At 45.7% G+C, this 22,896-nt stretch overlaps 1 protein-coding gene across 1 annotated transcript in view; it reads left to right on the top strand.

Annotated features, from left to right (window-relative positions):
* Positions 1-7,287: 7,287 nt before the first annotated feature.
* Positions 7,288-22,896, top strand: part of NGLY1 (N-glycanase 1) — a 50,752-nt gene continuing 35,143 nt past the window's right edge. Inside the window, exon 1 of the mRNA XM_031940375.1 lies at positions 7,288-7,504. Coding sequence (XP_031796235.1) covers positions 7,365-7,504 — 140 coding nt within the window. The 5' untranslated portion in view covers positions 7,288-7,364. The remainder of the gene's footprint in view (positions 7,505-22,896) is intronic.

The raw sequence follows: 22,896 nt of genomic DNA, 5'->3' as shown, positions 1-22,896 counted from the left end.
TGTCTTCCATTGATACAGATTACAACTCCTCTTTGATACTGAGCATAGTTTCCAAAAATTGATGTTGTTCCAGGCCCTCCCACTGGAAGCAAGATAATTTAGTTTAATTAAGAGAGAATTCTGGATCTCATCCAATCTCTACAACAGCAAACTGGGTATAGGGACATGATAAAGATTCCCAGCTTCTCTTCTGTGTTCTGAGTCTTTTCCTTCAAGCAACCTGAAATGAAGTTGATCTCTTCCATCTTCTTTTTGGTAGCCAAAAGTGCCCAAGCAGTTTCTAAACCAGAAGTCCAGAGGTTTAAAAAAGGTTGGAGGCATTCTCACCAACCCCTCATCTCGAGCAAGATATTCATCTCCACCAATAAGGAGAAAGTCCCATATCAGTGGGCTTTGAGAAAGGAGTTGCACTGAAGAATAAATACAGTATAAAGTAACCAGCCTCTCAATACTTAGCAGGAATGGTCTTTAGAAAAGAATCAGATAGTCTAAAACAAGGCCCTAACATAAAGCTTATCCCTCTTGGTAAGATTTGCCATAACTGGAACTCTGCTAGTCCAGTTCAAGCTTCCAATGTAATATCTAGGTTATGAGGATTTTTAAGTGGACATAGCTTCCTTGGAAAATAATAACCAGAGAATTCAAAATCTTGAAATCTTGAAAGTTTAATCAAAGAACCTATTTATTATGATGATTTAAACAAGCAAACAGATAGCATTTGAAACTTTTGAAGTAGATTACATTAGTAAGAGAATTGAAACAAAATCCCTCATAAGAATAAGCTTAACAAGACATTTCAAAAAGGAAATATCATAACATTTAAATAAGCAATTTTATATTGGGAGGCCAATCAAGATCAGACAAAGGATTGAGGAGTTATGTATGGCCAAAAGTTATGGAAATATTTGGGAAAATCACGAAGGAGCAATATCCTTCAATTTTGTTGCAACACTCCCTCCAAATACAATATGTACTTCAGGCAGGTCCATTTGGGGAGATGTAAATCCTATTTGGCTGAAAAATCTCTGACACTGATGTTACATCATACATAAAGAAAACATGATTTGGGATTGGGAGAGAAATTTAAGACTGAAGTTCAAAAGAGACCAGGTAAGAGAAAAGACACACACCTTTGAATGGCTAATGGGAGCCTGAAACATAAGGAAAGATGTCTTTCCAAAATGTCCCTTGATTCCGAACCCTTGTTCCCTAAGGACTGCTAAGGGCAGACATCTGAATCATTCTTTCCTTGGTTGAACTGAGACTCCATCTTGCTTCCAAGTTGAAGAGCCTATTTATTTCTGTCTTCTGTTATCCACTCTATCTGTATATACTTCCCTGATTAATATCTGTGTTCCATATGTGTAATTATCTTTTGTCCTTTGTATATCAATCAAAGGAGTGTGCTTCTTTAAAGCAGTCCAGGAAAGTGCCTCTAATATTGAAACCCTGAACTTCTATGCATTGTGTATTAGATGACATAATTCTATCCCTACCTTTCTTGGAGATTTGAAAGTAAAGAAATGAGCGCCTGCCAAGGCTTACCTCCTGTCCCACCCAAAGGTGGAAATCACAGCATCCCTTAGGGATGTGCAGAGAGACATTCTTGATCTCATCCATCTTGCCATCAGGTCTCTCTAAGAGAGTGGTCAAGGTTAAATCTATTACATTGGTAAATGGAATTCATTAATAATCACAGTTTCATTTCAGTAACATCATAGGACAGGAAGACCTCGTTTAATGAGGTCAAACTAAACACTGCTGTCCATGGATCAGATGGTTGTGATCTCCAAAAAGGCACCCTTAGAGAGAGAAAGCAGCAGAACTCGAGTATTCCTTTGAGAGAATTCTAAAAGTGGTGGGGCATTTCTGTGGGTCATTGTGTTTGTATATCAAATATACTGTGAACTTCTAAGTATGGTGATGTCTTTTGATTCATGAATAAAATGGATTTAAGTGAGGCAGAGCAGCAAGAAGTAGTGGGCTCACTCCCTCTCCTAAAACCATCATTGTCCCATGGCAGGACAGAGTCAACATGACTGGTAATGGTTGGAGATACAGTGGGTGACCTTGGAGTTTTGATGTCTAATCAAGTTCTCCACAGTACCTGTTTCATCTGCCTTCATGGCCATTGGAACAAATTGTCCTCATCCTCCCATTCTACCAGGAGGAGTCTTTTTTTTAATTATAGCTTTTTGTTTTCAAAATATGTACATGGATAATTTTCAACATTCACTCCTACAAAACCCTATATTCTAATTTTTTTCCCTCTCTTTCCCCTCTCCCCCAGTCAGCAAGTGATCCGATATATGTTAAACATGTGAAATTCCTCTATACATATTTCCATAAATACACAAGAAAAATCAGATTAAAAAAAAAAAAGAATGCAAGTCAACAACAAAAAGAGTGAAAATATTATGTTGTGATCCACACCCCCCTAACTTACCGTAGGTTTGGGACCCTTTGGTTATCCTCAATCTGGTTTAGCCCATCTGCTGGAAAGGATTTACTGGGCTGTGGCTGCAGTGCACGCTACAGTTTCTTGGAGTCACAGATGAGAGTTAGGTGGATCAGCCAAACACCAAAGGTAGAAAGTAGCCTGACAAAGGGATCACAACACAGACACTAGCCTTCCCTGAACACATCCCACACTTACAGTTCTAAGAGACGAAGTTCAGTGACATACAGTGTTTTAACCAAGAGCTAAACAAAAGTATTTAGCACAAGTCCAAGAGAAAAGTTCAAAGGTTCTCTGGATGAACCAAAGTTCTGGAATATCTTATCTAACAAATGTAGGAGGAATCAAAAAAGTTCCATGTTTCTGGTTTTCTATCAGAACATATAGAGGGGGTTGGGAGATGGGAAAAGGCAATAAAGTTTGGCAATAAAGAAAGGAGGTGAAGATCCAAGAGCATCCTTGAAGTTGCTGAGTTTGAATGGTCCAAATTATTAATTTAAAATTCACAATCCATTTATTCTATTCAGCCTTCAAGGAGGAAATTGTATTTCCCAGATATTTGAATAAGGAGGAGATCTGAAGAAAGTTGATGTTTCTGATGTAGATGGCATAAGGAAGGATAGAATTAGGAATGGGAAAATTGGAAAGGAATAAGAAATAAAAGTCCATCTGAACAGAGCTGACACAGGTCTGGTGGAGGAAATGGCAATAAAATCAGAAGCTTGGTCTTTAGAGGAAGGAAGATTAAAGACAAAAAGTGACATCAGCACTATAATTCTGTACTTCCCTGAAAGAACTGATGCCAGTGGCAGAGACACTGAGGATGACAAATAGCTTACAATAATATAAAGGTTAAAAAATGTCATCTAAGACTAGGGATTTGTTGTGGGAACAGAGCTAAAATAAGATTCAAGTAATTTTGTGAAAGAAAAAAATGACAAGATTTGATGATAAATTGGATATAGGATGTAAAGAAAAGTAAAATGCTAGGGACAGTGAAATTCAGTTTGCTGAAATGTGGTTACTAGCTTTAGTCAAGGAACCTGAGTTTGAGTCTTCACTCTGCTATTCACTACCTCTGTGATGGGGAAACGAAAACTCAGAATTAGGTACTCCTTTTTCTAAATTTTAAATGAGGAGCTTGGAATAGAAGATCTTCCAGCTTTAAATGCTATAATCCATTCATCTAAGGAAAATTCAATTTATCGATATAAAATAATAAGGCTCTTATGTGAATACATAAAGGTTTCTGTGCTAAATAGCTGACAATATAAGAAGAAAGATGTGTACAGATAATTATAATGTATGTGCAAGAGAATCACAAGTTCATCATCATCAGAGCCCCTTCTGACCCTGAGAGATGAGCTGCTTATGGAATATTGATGTGCTGCCTGTCCTCCAACTTTCTGGTGATAAACATCTTCAAGCATGGTGAGGCTGGTCCTCAGATGACAGTCTATTGCCAATTCATACTAAAAATCTCTCTGGCCTGGGAGGATTTAGCAGAGCCTGGACTCCGTTGGCAGTCTTTGTGAGCCTATGTTTATTTCCATTTCATAGATGACAGAAAAATTAAGTAGATTCCATAGTTTCTGACAAGAGAGATGCTTAAAATTATAACAATATCAATAGGGAAGTAAAAAGGTTTGGGAGAATTGAGGGGAAGAGCAACACAAAAACAGAATATTCACCATGTTAAGCCTCTTCTCAAACTGAATTTATTGACAAATGATAAAGTGATGAGGTAGAAAGAAAGGTAATTATCATAAGTTTTTATTCATTACATGTGGCCTAGGGCCAGATTTTGAGGAGCTTGGTATTTTTGGGGGGGTTGGGTAGTGGAAGGGGATCCAGAACTGTGAGCATGGGAGAACTCTCTTTAGAGAAACCCTTTCCACTTATGCCAACCAGTAACTAATAAGTGTTGAAATTGCCTCGGGCCCTGAGAATTTAATTGATTTAGCCGTATTTACACAGTTAGTATTTGCTAGAGACTAGCTCTGAACCCAGCTTCCAGATTCCAAAGCAATCCTAACCATTCCTGGGCTTATTGGACCACAGGATCACCCAAAAAAGAGGCACAGAATAGGACATAAAAAGTTCTGAGAGAAAAACTGAAGGAGAACACATTGAGGAGAGAAGTCCTCGGAAAGGCAATCGGAAATGACTAATCAACTAGTGATTAGTGTGGTAGGCGCTCTGCGAAGAGTGTAGGGTAAAAAAGATCAAATAAAAAGAAATAATCCCTGAAGGTCTTCCCCTTCCTATTCATTCATTAATTTAGTTTTTTCAACTAGGTGAAAGAGGAGATTCTTTGCCTCAATTGCTACACAGTCTTAATTACTAAATGGGTGCTGCTGAAGACCTGAGCGTAAGAAGACCGAGGACTCCCATTGCATCCAGGGCCATTTACAAGGGTCCTGATCTCTATCCAGCCACTGGACCCCAATGACTCTGGAGGGGAAAGTGAGGCAGGTGACCCTGCACAGCCCTGCCTCTCTTACATCCAATGCATTTGCATGGCATGGCCTTCCTGAGGTCATGGTCTTCTTGAGAGCAAAGGACAAACAACAAATCCCTGTCCCCCAGAAGTTCACATCTGTCAGGGGAAATCACATATACACAAAAGAAATTTTAAAATTGTGCAAAGTCATTTGGGGAAAGCTCTTGCAGCTAGGAGGTCAGAAAAGTCTTCATGGGGGAAACCTGGATTCTTCGGAGTGGAAGTGAGCCAGAAATGTAGTGGAGGAAACTGAAAATGCAACGTGAGGTTTCAGGAGCAGCCAGTAAATCCAGTTGGGTAAGGTTGTAGAGTGTGAGCATGAGAGTGATGGGCCTGGGAGGGTGCTGTGGAAATGTGGATTCAGAGCTGGGAAGGATTCTGTAGGCTAATTTTTAGAAGTCCTCCGCATTGTTTCACAGACGAGGAAATGAAGCAGGGACAAGTGAAGTGACATGCTCCTGTGTCTGAAGGAGGATTCGGATTCAGGGTTTCGTGGCTCCCAATTCACCTAGCTGTCCCGTGGTCTATATCAAGAACGTGAAGGACTTTGAATGACAGGGGTGCTGGTAGTTTATCCTGTCAGCAACAGGGAGACCCTGGAGCTGTACGAGTGTCACTTTGTCAGCTCTGAGGATGGATTGGAAAAGACTAGAGTAGGAGGCTATTGCAATAATCCAATTGAGAAGTGAGCAGGGTTGGACTAGGGTAACAGTTGGGTAAGTGGGGAGAATTGGGAATGGAGAAGAATCAAGGGCTGAGCTTGACTGAGGGGATGAATCTGGGTGACTGGAAAGATGGCGGCATTCTTGGCAGAAATGGGAGAGTATGGAAGACGGGCTGGTTGAGGGGGAGGGGAGTTTTCTCTGGGACATGTTAGTCTGACATATCTACAGACCAGGTGCTTGTCACTGAGGCTCAGTTGTTGATGGAAGGCTGAAGCTCAGGAAAGAGAGGAGGGCTGGCCAACCAGAGGTGGGAGTCACCTGCATTGAGGGGATAACTAAACCCGTGCCAGCTGGGTTAAAGGGCATAGAGACACGGGACAGAACTAGAAACAGAAGAGGAAAAAAAAGAGTGAAAAAAATAAATTAAAATAAATAAATAAATAAACGGAAGAGAGCAGGACCTGAATGATGATCCAACAAAGCAGGCCGTGCTCCTCCCTGCATTTGATTGTGGAGACAATCCAGGCAAATCGGTGAATTCTAGAACTGGTTTTTGGAAGGGAGCAAAGTGAAGTCAGAGAGGTGAAAAACAGAGGAGGACGATCAGAAACGGGGTTAGGAGGAGCGGAGCCTCTGTGGTTGGAGAGAGCTCCTTACCACGGAACTGGATCACATCAGCAAACTATAAGGGGTGTGTGTGCGCGTGCATGTGCCATAGATGGGAGCGTGAAGGAGCTCCGTGCCTTCCCCGGACTGGCGCAGAGTCAGATCTGCATCAGGATCGGTCCGGACCCCCGTGTTAGAGGCTGAGGACCCCATCTCAGGCGTGACCAATGACGGCAGAGCCTTTTCACCAGAGCATCGGCCGGGTCGCTTCTGTCGTTTCCTGTTACGACCGGGACCACTTTGGGCTTTGTCACTGCTCGTCCTACCGGGTCAGGGGCTCAAAATGTTAGGGAGGAGAAAAAGACAGCGAGCTAAAGGCCTCACCACGAGCCTAACTAGGCTTAAACGCCGAAGTGACACTGTGGGCCCCCCCCTTTTAATTCTAGATATCCAGGGGCTGGTGGGATGGGAGAAGCCGGGAGGTTTGGCCCCTCACACTCTCTCCCGCACGCGTCCCTGGGGGTTAGAGACCTGGGGGCCAGGAAAACCTCCTGGGGGGTTCTCAGAGGAGGAGGGGGCGCCCCGAGGGGCCAGGCTGAGGAGGACCAGGGCCGGCTCAGCCGGGGCAGCGGGAGGTCTGGCTCTAAGAGGGGGAGGTTTAAATGCAGCCACAGACGCGGGTTCGCGTTCCACTCCTCCCAGGAATCCCGATCCGGCTGTCCGGGCCCCCCCAGGGGAGGGCGAGGCCGGACTCGGACGCCGTTACCGAGGGAACCCCCTCGCAGGCCCCCCGGGGGCCTAAGACAAGTGTTCTTCTGTTAGTGCCGGGGGCCACAGAAGGACTCACGGGTCCGTCCCCCGAGGAAGCCCGGGGGGCGGGGTATCCCAGGACGACCCGGGGGCAAGGGGGGGCCTTTCCCCGGACCTCGAGTCCCCCCCACACCGGGTCCCCAGCCGGGAGCCTGGCGCGCGTAGCCGCGGCTCGCTGCATCCCTCGGCGGGCCGGCGGGCGGGGCGGGCGCCTGCTCAGTGCAGGGGGCGGGGGCCGGAGGAGGAGGAAGGAGAGGAAGAGGAGCCCGAGCCAGAGCCCCAGCCGGAGCCGGAGCCGGAACCCGAGCCGAGCCCGGGCGGGATGGCTGCTGCGGCCGCCGCGGCGCTCGGCCCCTCGGCGCCCGCCCTCTCCAGGGCCGTCTCGGAGCTCTGCCAGAACTCCCGAGAAACCTTCCTGGAGGCCTCCAGGCTGCTGCTCCCCTACGCCGACAACATCCTGAGGTGAGACCCCGGCCCGGCGCCGCTGCCCAGGCTGGCCCGCACGTGGCCGGGCTGCAGGGGAGGGGGCGGGCGCGCCAAGCGCGGGGGGCGGGGAAGCGCGGGGGCGGGGGGCACTGCGGCAAACTTCCCGGGCCGGGCCTCCTGCCCTTCCGGAGGGTCCCGGGGACGCCCGGCCTCTGTGCGGGGGCAGCGCTCGGGGAGGGTCCCGGGGACGTCCGGCCTCTGTGCGGGGGCAGCGCTCGGGGAGGGTCCCGGGGACGCCCGGCCTCTGTGCGGGCCGCGCTCGGGGAGGGTCCCGGGGACGCCCGGCCTCTGTGCGGGGGCAGCGCCCGGGGCGCTCGGGGAGGGTCCCGGGGACGTCCGGCCTCTGTGCGGGGGCAGCGCTCGGGGAGGGTCCCGGGGACGCCCGGCCTCCTGTGCGGGAGCAGCGCTCGGGGCGCTCGGGGGAGGGTCCCGGGGACGCCCGGCCTCTGTGCGGGGGCCGCGCTCGGGGGAGGGGGAGGGACAGGGACTGGCGGGAGAGCTCTGGGCCCGAGCCCCACCCGGAGCTGGCCCCGGGGCTGCTGCGCCCGCGGCCCTCAGCCTCCCTCCCGGAGAAGTGAAAGTTGTCCGGAAACGTGGGGAGGCCCCTCTGGAGCTGCGCTTCCCGTTACCTGCCCGGGAGGTGCTCGGAGGGGAGCGAGGCGGCCCAGCGGACGGGCCGGCCGAGCCAGGCGCCGGGCCCCGCGGCGGGGCGGGCCGGAGAAGCCGGGCCGGCCCCTTCTGGGCGAAAGCGCGCTTGGCTTGGCTTGCAAGCCCCCCGCCCCGGAGCGCTTTCCGGGAAGCTCCCGCAGTGACCTAGATTAGCCTCCCCGGCTTCCCGGCGCTTGGGCAGCGGCTTCCGCATCAGTCCGATAAGAAGCACCATCAGCCGTCTCCGGGCTGTGGGCGGCTTCCCGGACCTCACTGGGAGGTCATCCTGGAAGAGGGCGACCTGGGGGCCGCGGTCCGCACGCAGGCTGCTTTTCCCGGGCGCCTCGGGCCATTTAAACCGTACCGAGGGCCTTCCTGGGATGCGGCCGGTCCGCACCCTTGCCCGGGCTCAGCCCCAGGGACGCCGCCCCCGAGGTGCCGCGTTGCCCCCCTTCCCCAAGCCGGGCACCGCCCAGGCTGCGTGTGACCCACGGGAAGGGGTCCTCCTGCAGACCCCGCTTACCTCCGGCCCCGAGAGACCAGCGGTAGCCAGCCGTGGCTCACCAGCTGCCCCGCCGCCACACCAGGTGTAGCCCTGGGGACTGTAAAGGGGGCAGGGGCCCAGGCCAACGGGACTCGTTTCTCCCTTCAGCCTAAGGAAGCCGGCTGCTGCTGGTCCGCAGCCCTGCTTTTGAGAAATCCCCTTCCCAGCAGCCCTGGCTTGGGGGGGGGGGTCCTCCTAATCTATGAATATGTCCATCTGTCCGGTACTGAGGTGCCCACGAGACCCCTGCACGGGCAGTAATCCCAAGCTCCCCGCCCCCTCCTCCCCCAGTATATACATATGCACGTATAATCTAGAAAGGGATCGGGACTCAGTGGGCCACGTAGGTGTGAGGAAAAGCCCTTTACCAGCTCCTTCATTTCTGGAACCAGTCCCAGACTGGCAGCACCTCGTGTGCCCGAGCGCCGAGGGACCTTTGCCCTCTGCTCAGGGCCGGGCGGATTTTGGCACGCAAGCTGTCGGTTTGCAGAAAGCCTCCGAATCCTCCCATTTTTTGTACTTTTCCTTGCTTCTGTCAGTGTCGCTGCTGGGTGAGCTCTCCGCTCCTGACAAAGAACTGCAGACTTCCAAGACAAACCGTGTAGAGAGCATCTTCTTCTCAGTCAGGATAATAATTCACAGGCGTAGTGCTTTGTGACCTGGTACTGTCTTCTGAAAGCCGGTGAAACTTAACTGGGGTCAGGGAGAATTAACAGCCTAGGGTCTACAGTATCCAGAAACTGGCACCGGCCTGTTTGTGCTATCTCATGATACATGACTGAAACGTCACTGAAGATAACTTGACCTGACTCTTCAGGCCAAAATTAATGTCTCTGAGTACATCGAGAAGCATTTCTGGACCTCCCAAAAGAGAGGTCCTTGCATTCAGGTCCCTAATAAACAGTCATTGAGCTGGAAATTAAAAGATCAACATTAAATAAAATAAATAAATCCTATAGGAGGAAATTCTGTTGAGTCAGTTCTCACTCCCTTTTCACTCAGATGCAGTCTGGGATCTGAACCAGCCAAGCATTGATTGCAATGTCTTAGAGGTGCTCAATGATTTCTTAATCGCTAAATCCAGTCTTTTCTTAATCTTCATCTTCCTGCAGATATTGATGCTGCAGGTGCTTCTTCCTCAGTTGTTACCAAGACAGGGTCTCCTCCTGGTTCTTCTTAAACTGTTGGCTCTTGACTGTAGGGTTGCAAAATTATGACTTATTATCAGTAAATGTTTGATTTATATGCCTATTTTTTATAGCTATAATCTTGCGCTCACTAAAGGGAGTGGAACCGGTTAAGAAGCCCTGGTCTAGATTATCCTTCCTAATGTTTCCTTCAGGGAGGAGACTGTTTCTGCCAATCTTGTATTTGCTTTGTTTCAGCTCCTCCAATTCCTTCCCTTAATGATCTGGCACCCCTTTGTGTCTTGTGCCTCCCCCCCAATAGAATGTAAGTTTCTTGAGGGCAGGGACTAGCTAGTATCTTTTATTTGTATCTCTGTACTTAATGCATTGCCTGATGCATGGTTAGCTACCTATTTCTCACTGGTTCCTGATCACTTTACATGACTCCCAAAGTTACAGAGTGTAGAATTTGCAATTTGGAAGGGACCCCAGAAGCAGTCTAGTCCAGCCCCGGCCTATAATAAGGAATTCTTATTGTAGCCAAGACAAGTAGTTTTCCAGCCTCTGCCTGACCTTCAGTGCCGCCCTTAGTATTTGGGGACCGCTCATCATGAGGAAGATTTTCCCGGCATAGAGCCGAAATTGGCCACTTTGCAGTCTTCACCCGCATTGCCCTCTGGAACCAAATGGAATAAGTCAATATCGTCTCTAGGGCAGTCCGCAGATAGTTGGAGGCAGCTCCAAGTTTTATTTTCTTCAAACTAAGCAGTTCTCAGTTTCTTCAGCCAGTTTTGGGCTCAGGTCCCTCAACCCTCCAAGTGTCCCCCTGCAGATGCTCCCGCTTATCCGTGTCCTTGAATCAGGTGCCAGAACTGCACAGAGATGAGATCCGCTCAGGACAGAGTCCAGAGAGACACCGTTGCTCTCTTCCTGGAAGTCGTCTCTCCCCCAGGGTCTCCCACGGTCCGGTTTGCTGCATTACTCCTGAGCTTGCAGCCCAGGGCACCCCCAGATCCCTTTGGAGCTCTCCTTCCAAGCCTCCTGTCATCTGCATGACTTCATTTACCTCAGTGATAAAGTAGGGACGGCATTCTCTTCCAATTAGCCAATGACTCCAAGCCAGTCAAACCTGATGTGGGAAACCCAGAGTCTTTGTGACTTACTTCTCCAAGGTCATACTACCTCCAGCCCTGGTCTCTGCAGAACTCCTTTCCCCCTTTTTCCCCTGCCTGATGCATCTGGATGCCCCACCAGCATCTTAAATCCAACACTTCTTTCCCTCTGTCCTCACACCTCCCCTGCCCCTTCAAAACCTCTTGGAAACTTTCCTTTATGAGTTAGTGGGGCTGCTATTCCCCTAATCATGAAGATTCAAAACCCAGGATTTCTTATTGACCTTTTATTTTCCCCTTAATCCTCACGATAATCATGACCAGGTCCTTGAAAGTATTGCTCTCCACATCTTTCCATCTTTCCTCTCCATTGCTACTACCCTGTCTCAGACCCTCATCACTACTTGTGATTACAGTCACCTGATGGGCCTTCATACTTCAGATCTCTTTATTCATACTCTGGGTAGATATTAAAATAAAATTACAAAAGCCCGATTCTGATCATATTATTTCCTTGTCCAAACACTTCCAGTGACCCACTGCTCCGTCTAGTCCACCATTTGAGTTCCTTTGAAGTCCGATTCCATTTTATCTGGATTTTCTGTCCTGATTCCTTGGAGTTCCAGACCTGCCTCTCCATTTGGTTCTAGAACGTTTTTTTCACCTGGATGCCCTGTTAGCATGGCCCAAACTCAACTTAAATCAAACTTCCTAAATCAGTTCCTCCCTCTGATTATAGAATTTGTGTCCCTGTATCCATTTTCACACATTTAAAATCTCAAGTTTATTTTCCCTCTCCCTTATTTTAGTCATTCAGTTCTCAAGATTCTGAATTGGGGGGGTGGAGTTTGGAAAAAGAGTACATTTCTGCTTATTAGTATCTTATAGTATTTATATGTATATATAAATATATATAGTATTGCTATAAAATTAGTATCACCGAGCGCCAATCTTCAAAAAACAAGCGCTCAAGGGCATGTATAGCTTCCAGATAAGTGGCTGTATAAAAACCTTCTCTGCTCAGGTCCCACTTCCTCGGTGTGACCTTTATTGATTTCTCACTAGAAATCTTTTCTACCTCCTCAAATGGTCTGAGAGCGTATTGTCTGGATTTCTTTGCCCCCATCACTTTTCACCTTGTATCATCTCTGTATATGTGTCAGGTCCTTTCTTGAAAGCAGCTTGCACCAAGCATTATATACTTGTTGAATTGAACAGGAGAATGTGTTGGTGCTGGAGGGATCTTAATTCAGGCAGTCAGGAGTCAAGTTGTTAAATAGAAGGAGTCCCTAGCATGGGAGCAGGGAGCAGGAACGGTTTCCCGGGGTTCCTGAGCTACATTGGGAAGAAAGAGGGAATGTGTAAGACAGAGAGGAGGTGGGGGCCATGGTGTGTAAAGAGCGAAGGCAGCCTGTTTGGGTGGGCCATGGAATGACAGGGGAGCCATGGGACCAGGCCTGGAGATGGTGAGCACCCTGGATCTGATTGTGTACAGTGGTTCTCAAAGTCTGGTCCAGAGCATCCTTGGAATCTCTGAAATCCTTTCAGAGAGTCTACAAATTCATAATTGGTTTTTATTTTTAATGTGATCAATATCTACAACTATAACCCACATAAACAAAAACACTTTGGACAGATCCTCAATCATTTTTAATAGGATAAAGATATTGAGAACAAAAGTTTGAGGACCACCGGTGTAGGAGCATGACTTGGGCATTGGGAAGAGCCAGTCCACAGTGGGGATTACAGGAAGGTGTGATGGAAGCCAAAGCTGAGGTGATAAGAATGCTGGGAAGGGAAAAACGCAAAGATCTGGCACCTGGTTGTCTGTGAAGGAGCAGGAGAGAAGCTACAAACCTGGAAATGAAAAAAAAAAAAAAAAAAAAAGTTTGCCTTTGGCAGAAACGGGGAAGTTTGAAAAAGGCTGAGTTTGAGAGGAAATAGATTTCAGTTTTGGACATTTTAAAGTTTCAGAGATTTCCAGTGCATACAGTTTGAATTGTCCTCTGGGATGCTAATGGCGTGGGCCTGAAGCACTGGGAGAGACTGGTTGAATGGATAAATCTGAGTGCTTCTGCTTTGAGATGATGATTAGGAAGATTCTGAAGATTTCCTGGCAGGGTAAGATACAGACACCGAGGTCCTTTCTTGAACCGAACTGCCAAGTGTTCTAGCTCTACTGCGGAGAGCACAACTGTTGAGCTGGCCATTTTGTCTAAATGCCAAATGTATGTTTGCCAAAAAATTATTTTATGGAGAACTCACACAGGGCAAGCATCCCCAAGGTGGTTAGAAAAAGCAATATAAGGACACTCTCAAGATCTTTCTCTCTTTTAATTTAATTTAATTAAAAAAATACACATTGCTTTACAAATCACATTGGGAGAGAAAAATCAAAACAAGAGGGAAAAAACATGGGAGAGAAAAAACACACAAAAAAGTAAACATAGCATGTGTTGATTTACATTAATTTTTTTTTTCTGGATGCAGATGGCATTTTTTATTCAAAGTTAATAAGATTGCCTTGGAAGGGTCTCTCAAGAACTTTAAAATTGATTGTGTAACAGGGAGATCCTGGCACAGGACCTCCCAGCGAAGGTGCTGTGGTCTGTGAGCAAAGCAGAATTGAGTTAGCCCAAAGGAAACACAAAATACACAAAATGAGAGAAGCCCTTGAATGTTCCTGGGTCCTTTGTGGCCAAGCCCTCTGAGCTCACATTGGCTGATCAGCCACAGTTGGACATGCTGTAACTCGACTCTAACGTAGGAATGACACGTTGGTCCTCAATAATGAGGTCCCTAAGAGCAGGGTTTAGGGAGAAGGGAAGGGCGCTCTTCCTTTGTCCAGCTCCCTCCTTGTGGACAGGTTCACTGCTGTTGGCAGAGTCACAATTCAAATCCAGCCCTCTGACCCAAAATACCCAGTGTTCTTTCCTTTGCCCCACATCTGGAATTCAGAAAAGAGGGCAGGACTGGACTTGTGGACCTGGGAGTTCTCCATGTGAGCGTGAGGTTGCCAAGGGAGAGAAAAGGAGACCAGACCCAGAGCCCCAGAGACAGCCCCAGTGAGAGGTTGGAATGAGGGTCACCAGATAAAAGGATTATCAGGAGAACCAGAGGAATGTGGTGTTCTGGAACTAAGGACCACAATAGAATATCTGAGGGAGATGATAGTCAGCGTGCCAGATGCTACAGAGAAATCAAGGAGAACAGGAAGCGAAAATGGCAGGTAGATTAAGGGGTGACCTTTTGAATGAATGTCAGTGGAGGAGGAAGAAGACATATTGTGAAAGTTTGAGATGATTTTTCATGATGTTTGGCAGCAAAGGAGAAAAGAGATGAGATGGTTAGAAGTTAAGGGAACTTTGTTGTTTTGTTTTTTTAAGAATTACAAAAATTTGTATCTTGGGAATACAAAGGGGGAAAAAAACCCTTCCCCTCGTGGAGCTCACAGCAAGGTGGTAAGGAATTAGTTGGAAATGACTTTTTCATGGTGTTTGGAAACAAAGGAGAAAAGAAGAGATGAGATGGTTAGAAGTCAAGAGGACTTTGTTGTTTTGTTTTTTAAGGATTAAAAAAAAATTGACCATGGGAAGAAATTATGGAGAGGAAGCTGATGAAGGTACATGAAAAAGGTACATGGTTGCTGGAACCTGGTCCTAGAGGAAGCAAAGGGAGATGGGCTCTAAAATCAGTCTTCTCAAAGAGTAAGGCTATCTTTTCTATCAAAGGGGATGATGGATGGGAGAAATGTTGAGAATGTGGGAAGTAGGTTCGTGTGTAGAGATGAATATGCCAAAAAAAAAAAAAAACTCATCAGTAAAATTCAAGAAGCAATAAATAAATAAAAGTGCAGAGAAAGACACAAGAGGTGTTTTGTTACTGTTAGCCAGTAAACATTTATTAAGGGCCTGCAAGGCGCCAGCCACTATGCCAAGCCTTAGGGATACAAAGAAAGGGGGAAAAATCCTTCCTCCTCATGGTTTAATAGAGGGAATGTGAGCAGCTGTGTACAAATCAGAATGATAAAGGGTAAATGGAAGGTACTGCTCTTCAGAGTCCTCGGGAAAGGCGTCTGGGAGAAGATGGCATTTCATCTGGGATTTGAAGGAAGCCAGGAGCCAGAGATGAAGATGAAGAGATTTTCAGCCATGAATAACAGGCAGTCCCAGCCCAGGAGGAGATGAAGGTCCACCAGGGGCCGGTGTCACCGAGCCAGGGGCTGTGCTGGGGTCCAGAAGACTGGACACTCCAGAGAGGGCCCGTATTGCAGGGGCTTCCATCACCAGATAGAGGGTCTGGTCTCCAGGGTGATGGGGAGATGGCGTGGTGGGTGGGGAGGCAGTTGGTGGAAGATGAATTGGAATGGGAAGCTGCCAGGCGATTGTAGCGATCCAGATCTGAGCTGTCAGAGCCAGAGTGAGAAAGGGAAGTGCTCAGGAGGTGCTCACAAGGCCAAGTCCAGGCCTTGGTACAGATTGGAGAAGAGGCAGAGATGGGCGGAGAAGGTGATTCCAGAATGCTTCTGGGACCCCTGAAACAGGATCTTTGAGACCAAAACCACTTTTCTATGTAACAGGTGTGTGTGCCCTTCCTTGTCGGTCTGTCCTCAGTCACATCCAACTCTCTGTGGCCCCGTTTGGGGTTTTCTTGGCAAAGGTACCAGTGTGGCCGGCCATTGCCTTCTCCGGCTCATTTTGCAGGCCAGTGAGCTGAGGCAGACAGGGTGAAGGGATTGCCTGGGGTCACACATTTAGGACAGGTTTCAGCCCAGGAAGATGAGGCTTCCATACTCTAGGACCTACACTCTGCAGTATACATGACTTTTAAAAAACAAGTTATATGTAGCAAACTGTTTCTTAAACAAGACTTGTCCTTGTACACTGAAATGTTTATCTTTATTAAATTTGTATTAATTTTTTATTAAATTTATTATGAGTAAATTAATGATAAAAACAAAATTCATAGGTTTTCTTTTTGGTCATTTATTTATATTAAAGAATTATGTGGTTAGGATGCTAGAATGGTGGTCAGTAAAGGAGCACAGATTAAGAGTTGCAAGGTGCCTTAGGGGCCTAGTCCAAACCTTCTTTCTACAGAGAAGGAAGTTGGAATCTAGAGAAAGAAGAAATTAGCCCAGTGTCCCCTGGCAAGGAAGTGGGCAAGCCAGAATTCTAGCCAAGCTTCTCTTTGATTCTCCTCTCCACCTGCCTCCTATTCCCTGCTTATTGGCATTTTTAAGAACGGAGGTGTGATGGAGAGAGACAGGAGACAGACATTAAAACCACTGAGAAAGTTGGGATCCGGGTCACAAGACAGTAACAAAGATGGAGAAAGAATGATATAGACATTAAAAAAAAAGAAAAAAAAGAAAAAAAGAAAAACCTAATTAAGAATGTTTAGCAAAAGAAATAAAAACAATTAGACACAGATAATGTTACTTTGTGGTTTTCTAAGTAAATATGGCAACAGAACCTTTTCTGTTTGAGTTTGACAACACTGCTTTGATATGATTATTCAATCACTACATTGTTCATAATTTTAAAATCTTTTCCCCCTTTAATGTTATTCATTCAAGTGTTTTCCTTTTTAATGTTATATTCATAATCTAAAAGCTTAAACTGTAGGTTGTGACCTCACATGGGGTCATGTAACTGAAGATGGGAATTGTAAAATTATGATTTATTATCAGAAAATGTGGATGTATGCAACCTATTTTATTGTACCTATATACCTGGAATTATATAAAGATTTTTTGGATGAAAAGAGATCATAAGTGGAAAAAAAAGTTTAAGAAGTCCTGATCTAAATAACTACTTTCTCTATTGTTCATCATTTTATAAAGCTCTTTCCAAGTTCTTCTTATTTATCATTTTCTGTATAGCAGTAGCATTTCATCCCATTAAGACACCACAATTTGTTAAGCCTTTCCCAATCAGTGGGGACCTATTTTTCTTTCCAACTCTCCTTGATGCCATAAATATTTCAAATACATGGAACCTTTCTTTTTATCTGACTGGAAGAGACTGAATATGAGTGAGCTCTCTTTAAGGGATTGGATGTATTGCAGCTATCTTCTAAGGGTTTTCTTCCTCACCTCTCCAACCAATCATTTCTGTCCTGGATCCTGTTCCTCAATGATTCTGCCAAGATTTAAGAAAAAGGAGCAAGAACAGTTGGAGAAGAGGACCCAAGAAGTTGATTGCTGGAGTGGAAATGGCGAGAACCTTGCATGGGAGGGGGTGACTGCTGCTGCATCTTAGCAGCTGTGCTGAAAAGCAGGAGCAGAGCTTGGAAGCCCACATTTGGGGGGAGCATTTTTCAAAGAGTTCAGGAAAAATCTAAACTTATTTAGGAGAAACTCTTAAGAATGCAACACTAAAAACACTAATAATTCCAAGTGAGGAAGAGTAGGGAAAGCTCTCTGGAGAGACTGGTAATGGATGCACTCACTGAGCATCTGATATTTTTAAAAAGCAGGACAGAAGATGGAAGCCAGGTGGGATGACCAAGCATGAAGCAAAGTCCTGGCTGAGAAGTGGGGGGCTGAAACTCCAAACAACTTAATCAAGATGGCCAAGGACAACCAGAAGGGCGGGTTTATTGAAGAAAAGAGTATCAAAGAAGGCCTTGGATAGGGGACATATTACCCATGGGACCAAAAAAAGACAAAGTTTACTGTGCTGGTTTCTCTGCCAAAAAGAGTACTTGGAATTGAAAGAATGGAACAATAAGTTAATACCCAAGATCAGTATGGAGATAGTAAGAAATTGTCTAGCTGACCTTGAGGATTTCAAGTCACCAGACTTTTCAAGGACTGAAAGAACGAACACGTGATTATTGAGCCACTGTCGGTGATTGCTGAAGTGAGGAGACTGGAAAATTGAGGTCTTGCCATAGGAAGATCAGTAGAAGAAAAAAGGGGTGTTAACCTGAAGAAGAGAAGATTTAGGAGCAGGGGATAGCTGTTTTTGAGTGTTTGACAGAAATGTGGAAGAGGAATTTGGCTTTGTTCTGTTTAACCCTAGGGAGGAGCAAGCAGCAGTGACAAATAGGCCCCTTTGGGCTTGATGGAGGGCCACGGTAGCCACCAATTTGAGCTGCCCAGAAGGGGATTGGGCCGCTCAGGAGATCCTCCTGGAGGACGTTCTCATTCCCTCTCAGTCTCCAGGGACAGCTGGGTGATGGTTTCTGTGGTCTAATTCTTAGAATCACAACCTGAAGTTAAAAAGCAATAGGAGTTAGAGCCTTAGGTAGGGATTCAAATAGATAATGTGGGGCATTATGACTTGAATGATGGAAGATAGTGGGAAAATGACAAGATTTGGAAGCAGAGAAATTGGGCTCGAATTTTCAGCTGTTTGACAGCACTCGTGTGATGCTGTCTCTAGGTCCCCATTTTTTGTTATGTGTTTAGAGGATCAGTGTTAGAGTTGAAAAGGGCCCCAAGGTCTTCAAGGTAAAGCCCCTCACCTCACAGAGGAGGATCCTGAAGAGCAGAGAAGGTAGGGGGTCTGTCCAGAGTTTCCCAGTTCTTCCAATTTCAAGTCCTTCCTCCTGTCACACTGAAATAAACAGGTTATAAACCTAGAAAGGGGTCCCTGCAGCTGCTTGTGGCTAGAAAACCACCTGTTATCATGATCTCTGTTCCATTGTGTTTTTGTTTTGTGGAGTGTTTCCCAATTACATCTGACTCAGATCAAGGCAGCCTTGTGGGTGTTTGGCCCATGCACTTTGCTCTGTTGCCCTTGATGGTTGAACTAGTTGACTTCGGGGTGGGGGGGAGCTTTGCTCCTTTTAGCTTCCTTTTAAACCCTTGCTCCTGTCCTAGAATCCTCCATCACTCAGTGGTTTTCTGCTTTGTATTTGTACACAGTAAGGACCTAATCAATGTGGTCAAATGAATGAATGCATCATAATTCCTCAGTGAACTAGAAAAAGCTTTGAATTTGCCCAAGAAGGTCATGATAATCAAAGAGTCATTAATTACAGTGAAATGCTAAATAAAAATTATATTTTAAGAAATTGAGGGAGGAAGGTGGCAAAGGTGTGGCAGGTAGCGCTCTAGGTCACACATTTTAAAATACCATTTATTTTTTCTAGAATGAAACTGTGGATATAGGTTGAATACAAGTTGGGCTTGTATATCTGGTTAGAAATGGGAAAGAGCTAAGGCTCTGGTCCCCTCCATGACTAGACTAGCAGAAGGAGCTGTTTAGCCACAGCAGGGCAGACATTTGGCTCAGGAGACAGGGCTGCCTGAGCCAAGCCCAGCTTCTTTGCCTTGGTATGGCTCGTGGTGGCCTACAGGCCAGCTGACATCCCGGGATCCTGATGATCCAGAGCCTTTGCCCCACTTGCGCCTGGCCCTTCCCAAATGTCTCCTTTTTCCCCAGCTTTCTGGTTCCTCTTTATGTATTTTCCTCCCCTTAAAAGGTGGACTCCATAAGGGCAGGATCTGTCACAGCTCCCGGCCCACAGTGAGTCCTCAATAAATACTTTTTCATCCATTCAGCCGAGTCTTGAAGCCAGTGTAATTGCCTTTTAAGAAAAAGAGCCAGTCTGTTCCTTTTGGCAGGAGGCAGATAAGATTCCTCCTACCATAACCCAAGACATGGTGATTTGGTGACAGTGCTGGTTTACAGTGAAGTAAAAGACCAATTTGGATTATACAGTAAGGAGTTTAGTTGCCAAGGAACTTGAAAGGTGGGAAGTGAGCAATAAGTCATTAACCAGGGCCTTTTGATTCAATTTATTATTTATTATTGGTCTTACCCAGGGAGCTACTGTAGTTATCTATTACTATAATATTGTATATAATATATTGTTGTTATAATATATGTTACATGACAATATAATATATAGCTATATATTACTACAATATTATGTAAATCATATAATAATACATATTATATAATATATACTTATAAAGTATATTATATATACTATATATCCTTAAGAATTGCTTCAACTCCAGGTGCTACCGTATCCCCCAGGAAATGTTCTCTGCCCCTTCTTTCTTCTATCCTATACTTAATTGTGTAGTGCTGGGCTCCCCAAGTAGAAGGCAAGCTCCTTGAGCCTCCAGAGACTGTTGACTGCTACAACAGTAGCTTTGGGTGATCTGTGGCAGGGATGACATTTTCAGAAGGAACCTAGAAAGGGCTGTTTGGGAAGTTGAAATCCTGTCAAGAAATAGAGAGCTTCAGTATATTGGTGCCATTTTCCTGCCTGCTTTTTGTAGGCAAGAACTTCAGATGTGGGAAGTTAACTGATTAAGAAGATGGTAACTGAGAACAGAGTTTAGATTTCTGCACTGGCACTTAAAACAAAAAAAGGATGGACTTTGGTTTAGAGGTAGAGAACTCTCTTGGAGGAATGTTGAAATTTATATTTGTTTAGTATTTAGTGTTACAAATCAAAAGGGTTCTCAACTGCAAAGACAGAAGGAAATAGAAACCTGCTTAGCCAGAGCCAAGAAGCTAGCTAAGAAAGTAGCTACAGAATAAAGAGAGGAATGGCCGTAGAGTGGCTTAGGAATTGGATATTGTGTCCAAGAAAGGACGAACACATAAATCTGTGGTCCCAGCTGTTTATACAAGTGTGTGCAAAGTAGGGGTGACAAACAAGGGGTACAAGAGATCCTGAGTCAGGGAGACAAGTCTCACCTAACAAATTTCATCTTAAGATTTGATGGGATGGAAATTCATGTCAAAAATATGTGACTAGAAAGGTATACTTTAGTTGAAGCAGAATAGATCCCAAGGGGCAGAGCAGAAAGGTTTTGTGAAGATAAATTTATTTGAGGAAATCCAGAAAGGATGGACTAGAGGAGTAAAGAATGACGCTGAAACCTTTAGAAGAAAACCCCACAGAGAAGGAAATGAAAATCATGTTCAGGGAGTTTATTATAGACCATCTAGATAACAGAGAATAAAGGAGCTTAGGAAGCTTTCCAAGCCTGAAATAGAAGTGTGATATAGTAGAGGTGGGAGGCTTCATCCCTTATACTTCTTGAAGTTTGGGGTAGGGCCTGAGCACAAGAGCTAATAAAGGCATGGCTTCTTGTAAAGGTGGGGATCATTTATCCTTCAGAATCAGTGAAGGGAACTGAAACTCTCTACTTTATTATGACCAAAAAGGAGAAATTGGTTCCCAAGATTGAAATGAAACAAACCTTTTTGAGGAGAGTGCCAATTCCATCTTATAATTTGTGGTAGAGAAAGAAAAGAAAATTCTTTTTTTGGTCAGATGAGTTGTCCAGGAATTATTCTGATATACACCAATCAATCACTAAGCATTGATTAAACACCTACTGTGTTGTAGTTGGCACCAGGAAATGGAAATCTACCCCCTCCTGTTGGTGAGACAGCATGTACACCTATGTGTAATCAGAGCCAATAAAAGGGGACTGTGAGCTGAGTTTGGCTGGAAGGGGGGGTTCCTGAGGAAATGGATTCTGGGAAGGGCATCTCCTGCACCCATGGGCAGTGCGAGATGGGGATTACCTAGAGGAAGACCACGGGAGTCAGGAGTGTGGCAGTGGTGGTTGGAGCCAGGTGGTAAGGGCTTTCAGCATGATGGACGTTGGAGACAGTGGGCAGAGAAGAGATCTTGTCTGCTCTTGGGTTTGGGACCAGCAGGATGGGTTGGCGTGGGGAGAGACTTCCAGTCATTCTGTCTTTGTATCCCCGGTGCCTACTATAACAGCTGGCACTTATTATAAAAGAAGGGAGCATTTCACACATTTCACACCAAGAATGTGCCTGAAGCCTCAGCTCCTCCTAGCAGGAATTTCAGGTTCATGTTTTACCCTGAAGCCATAGGGAGCAAATGAACATTGTTCAGCCAGCGGGAGTGACATAGGTCTGTGTGTTGGGAAGATTATTTGGCCGGTGAATGGGGAATGGAAGGAGAGAAACAGGATCCAGGAGGCCAGGCCAGAGGTGAAAGCCCTGAGGAGGGGAGGGCCTAGCAACCGTCCTCTTTTATCCTTGCTATTGAAAAGAGCTCCCTTGTCTTTCAAATGGTTGAATTAAACAGCCTAGGCCAGAGCCTCCTAGCAGAAGGGGATCTTTCTTGACCCGTATTTTCTCCAAACACTGTCTTTTGCCCTTACCATTCTCTGCTTTGTGGTTTCTGTTCTTTGGTTTTTTTTTTTTTTGTTTGTTTGTTGTTGTTTTTGAGGTATTTGGGGTTGTCACACAGTTAGGGAGTGTTAAGTATCTGAGGCTGGCTTTGAACTCAGGATCTCTTGACTCCAGACGGGTGCTCCATCCACTGTGCCATTGAGATCTCCCCCGCTCCCATTAGGCCATAAACTCCCTTAGGACATGGGCTGCCCTTTGTCATCTTTGTGTCCCAGGTACTCCTGAGGTGACCATCTGTTTGGATTAAGTATGGTGTGATGGAAGATAGTCTAAGGACCTAGAAAGAAAAACTGGCAAAGCTGCCCCAGAGATCTACTTGATAAAATGTTGAACTTGGAGTCAGAAATCCCTGGGTCTGTAATCCTTCCTCTGGCGCTTAAATACTACATGGCCACAGATATGTCACTTTATGTCTGAACTCAGTTTCTTCTTGTGTTAAATGGTATATTACCTCCTTTATCTCCCTCACAGTGTTATTGTGAGATTAAATAAGATAATGTCTATGAAGAATTTTACAAACCTTAAAGCATCTGCCAGACTTTTAAAAATTACTATTATTTACAAATAAGCACTATGTAGAAATTGATGAATTAAAGGACAAACCTTCTAAAAATATTTTTAAGAGCTTATAGGGAACAGAATTAGGACAAAATAAAGCTCTGTCAGATGCTGTCAAAGTCAAATTTTCTGACCCCCCCCCCCCGAACAAGAATTCAAAACAAAGGATATCATCCTACCCAGTTGCCAAGGACTTTGGCCCTGTGTCCCAAGATAGTAGAGAAGAAGA

Source organism: Sarcophilus harrisii, chromosome 5, assembly GCF_902635505.1.
Source record: "Sarcophilus harrisii chromosome 5, mSarHar1.11, whole genome shotgun sequence".
Taxonomy (NCBI): domain Eukaryota; kingdom Metazoa; phylum Chordata; class Mammalia; order Dasyuromorphia; family Dasyuridae; genus Sarcophilus; species Sarcophilus harrisii.
Note: the sequence above shows the minus strand (reverse complement) of the source record. Positions and strands in the feature narration are given on the sequence as shown.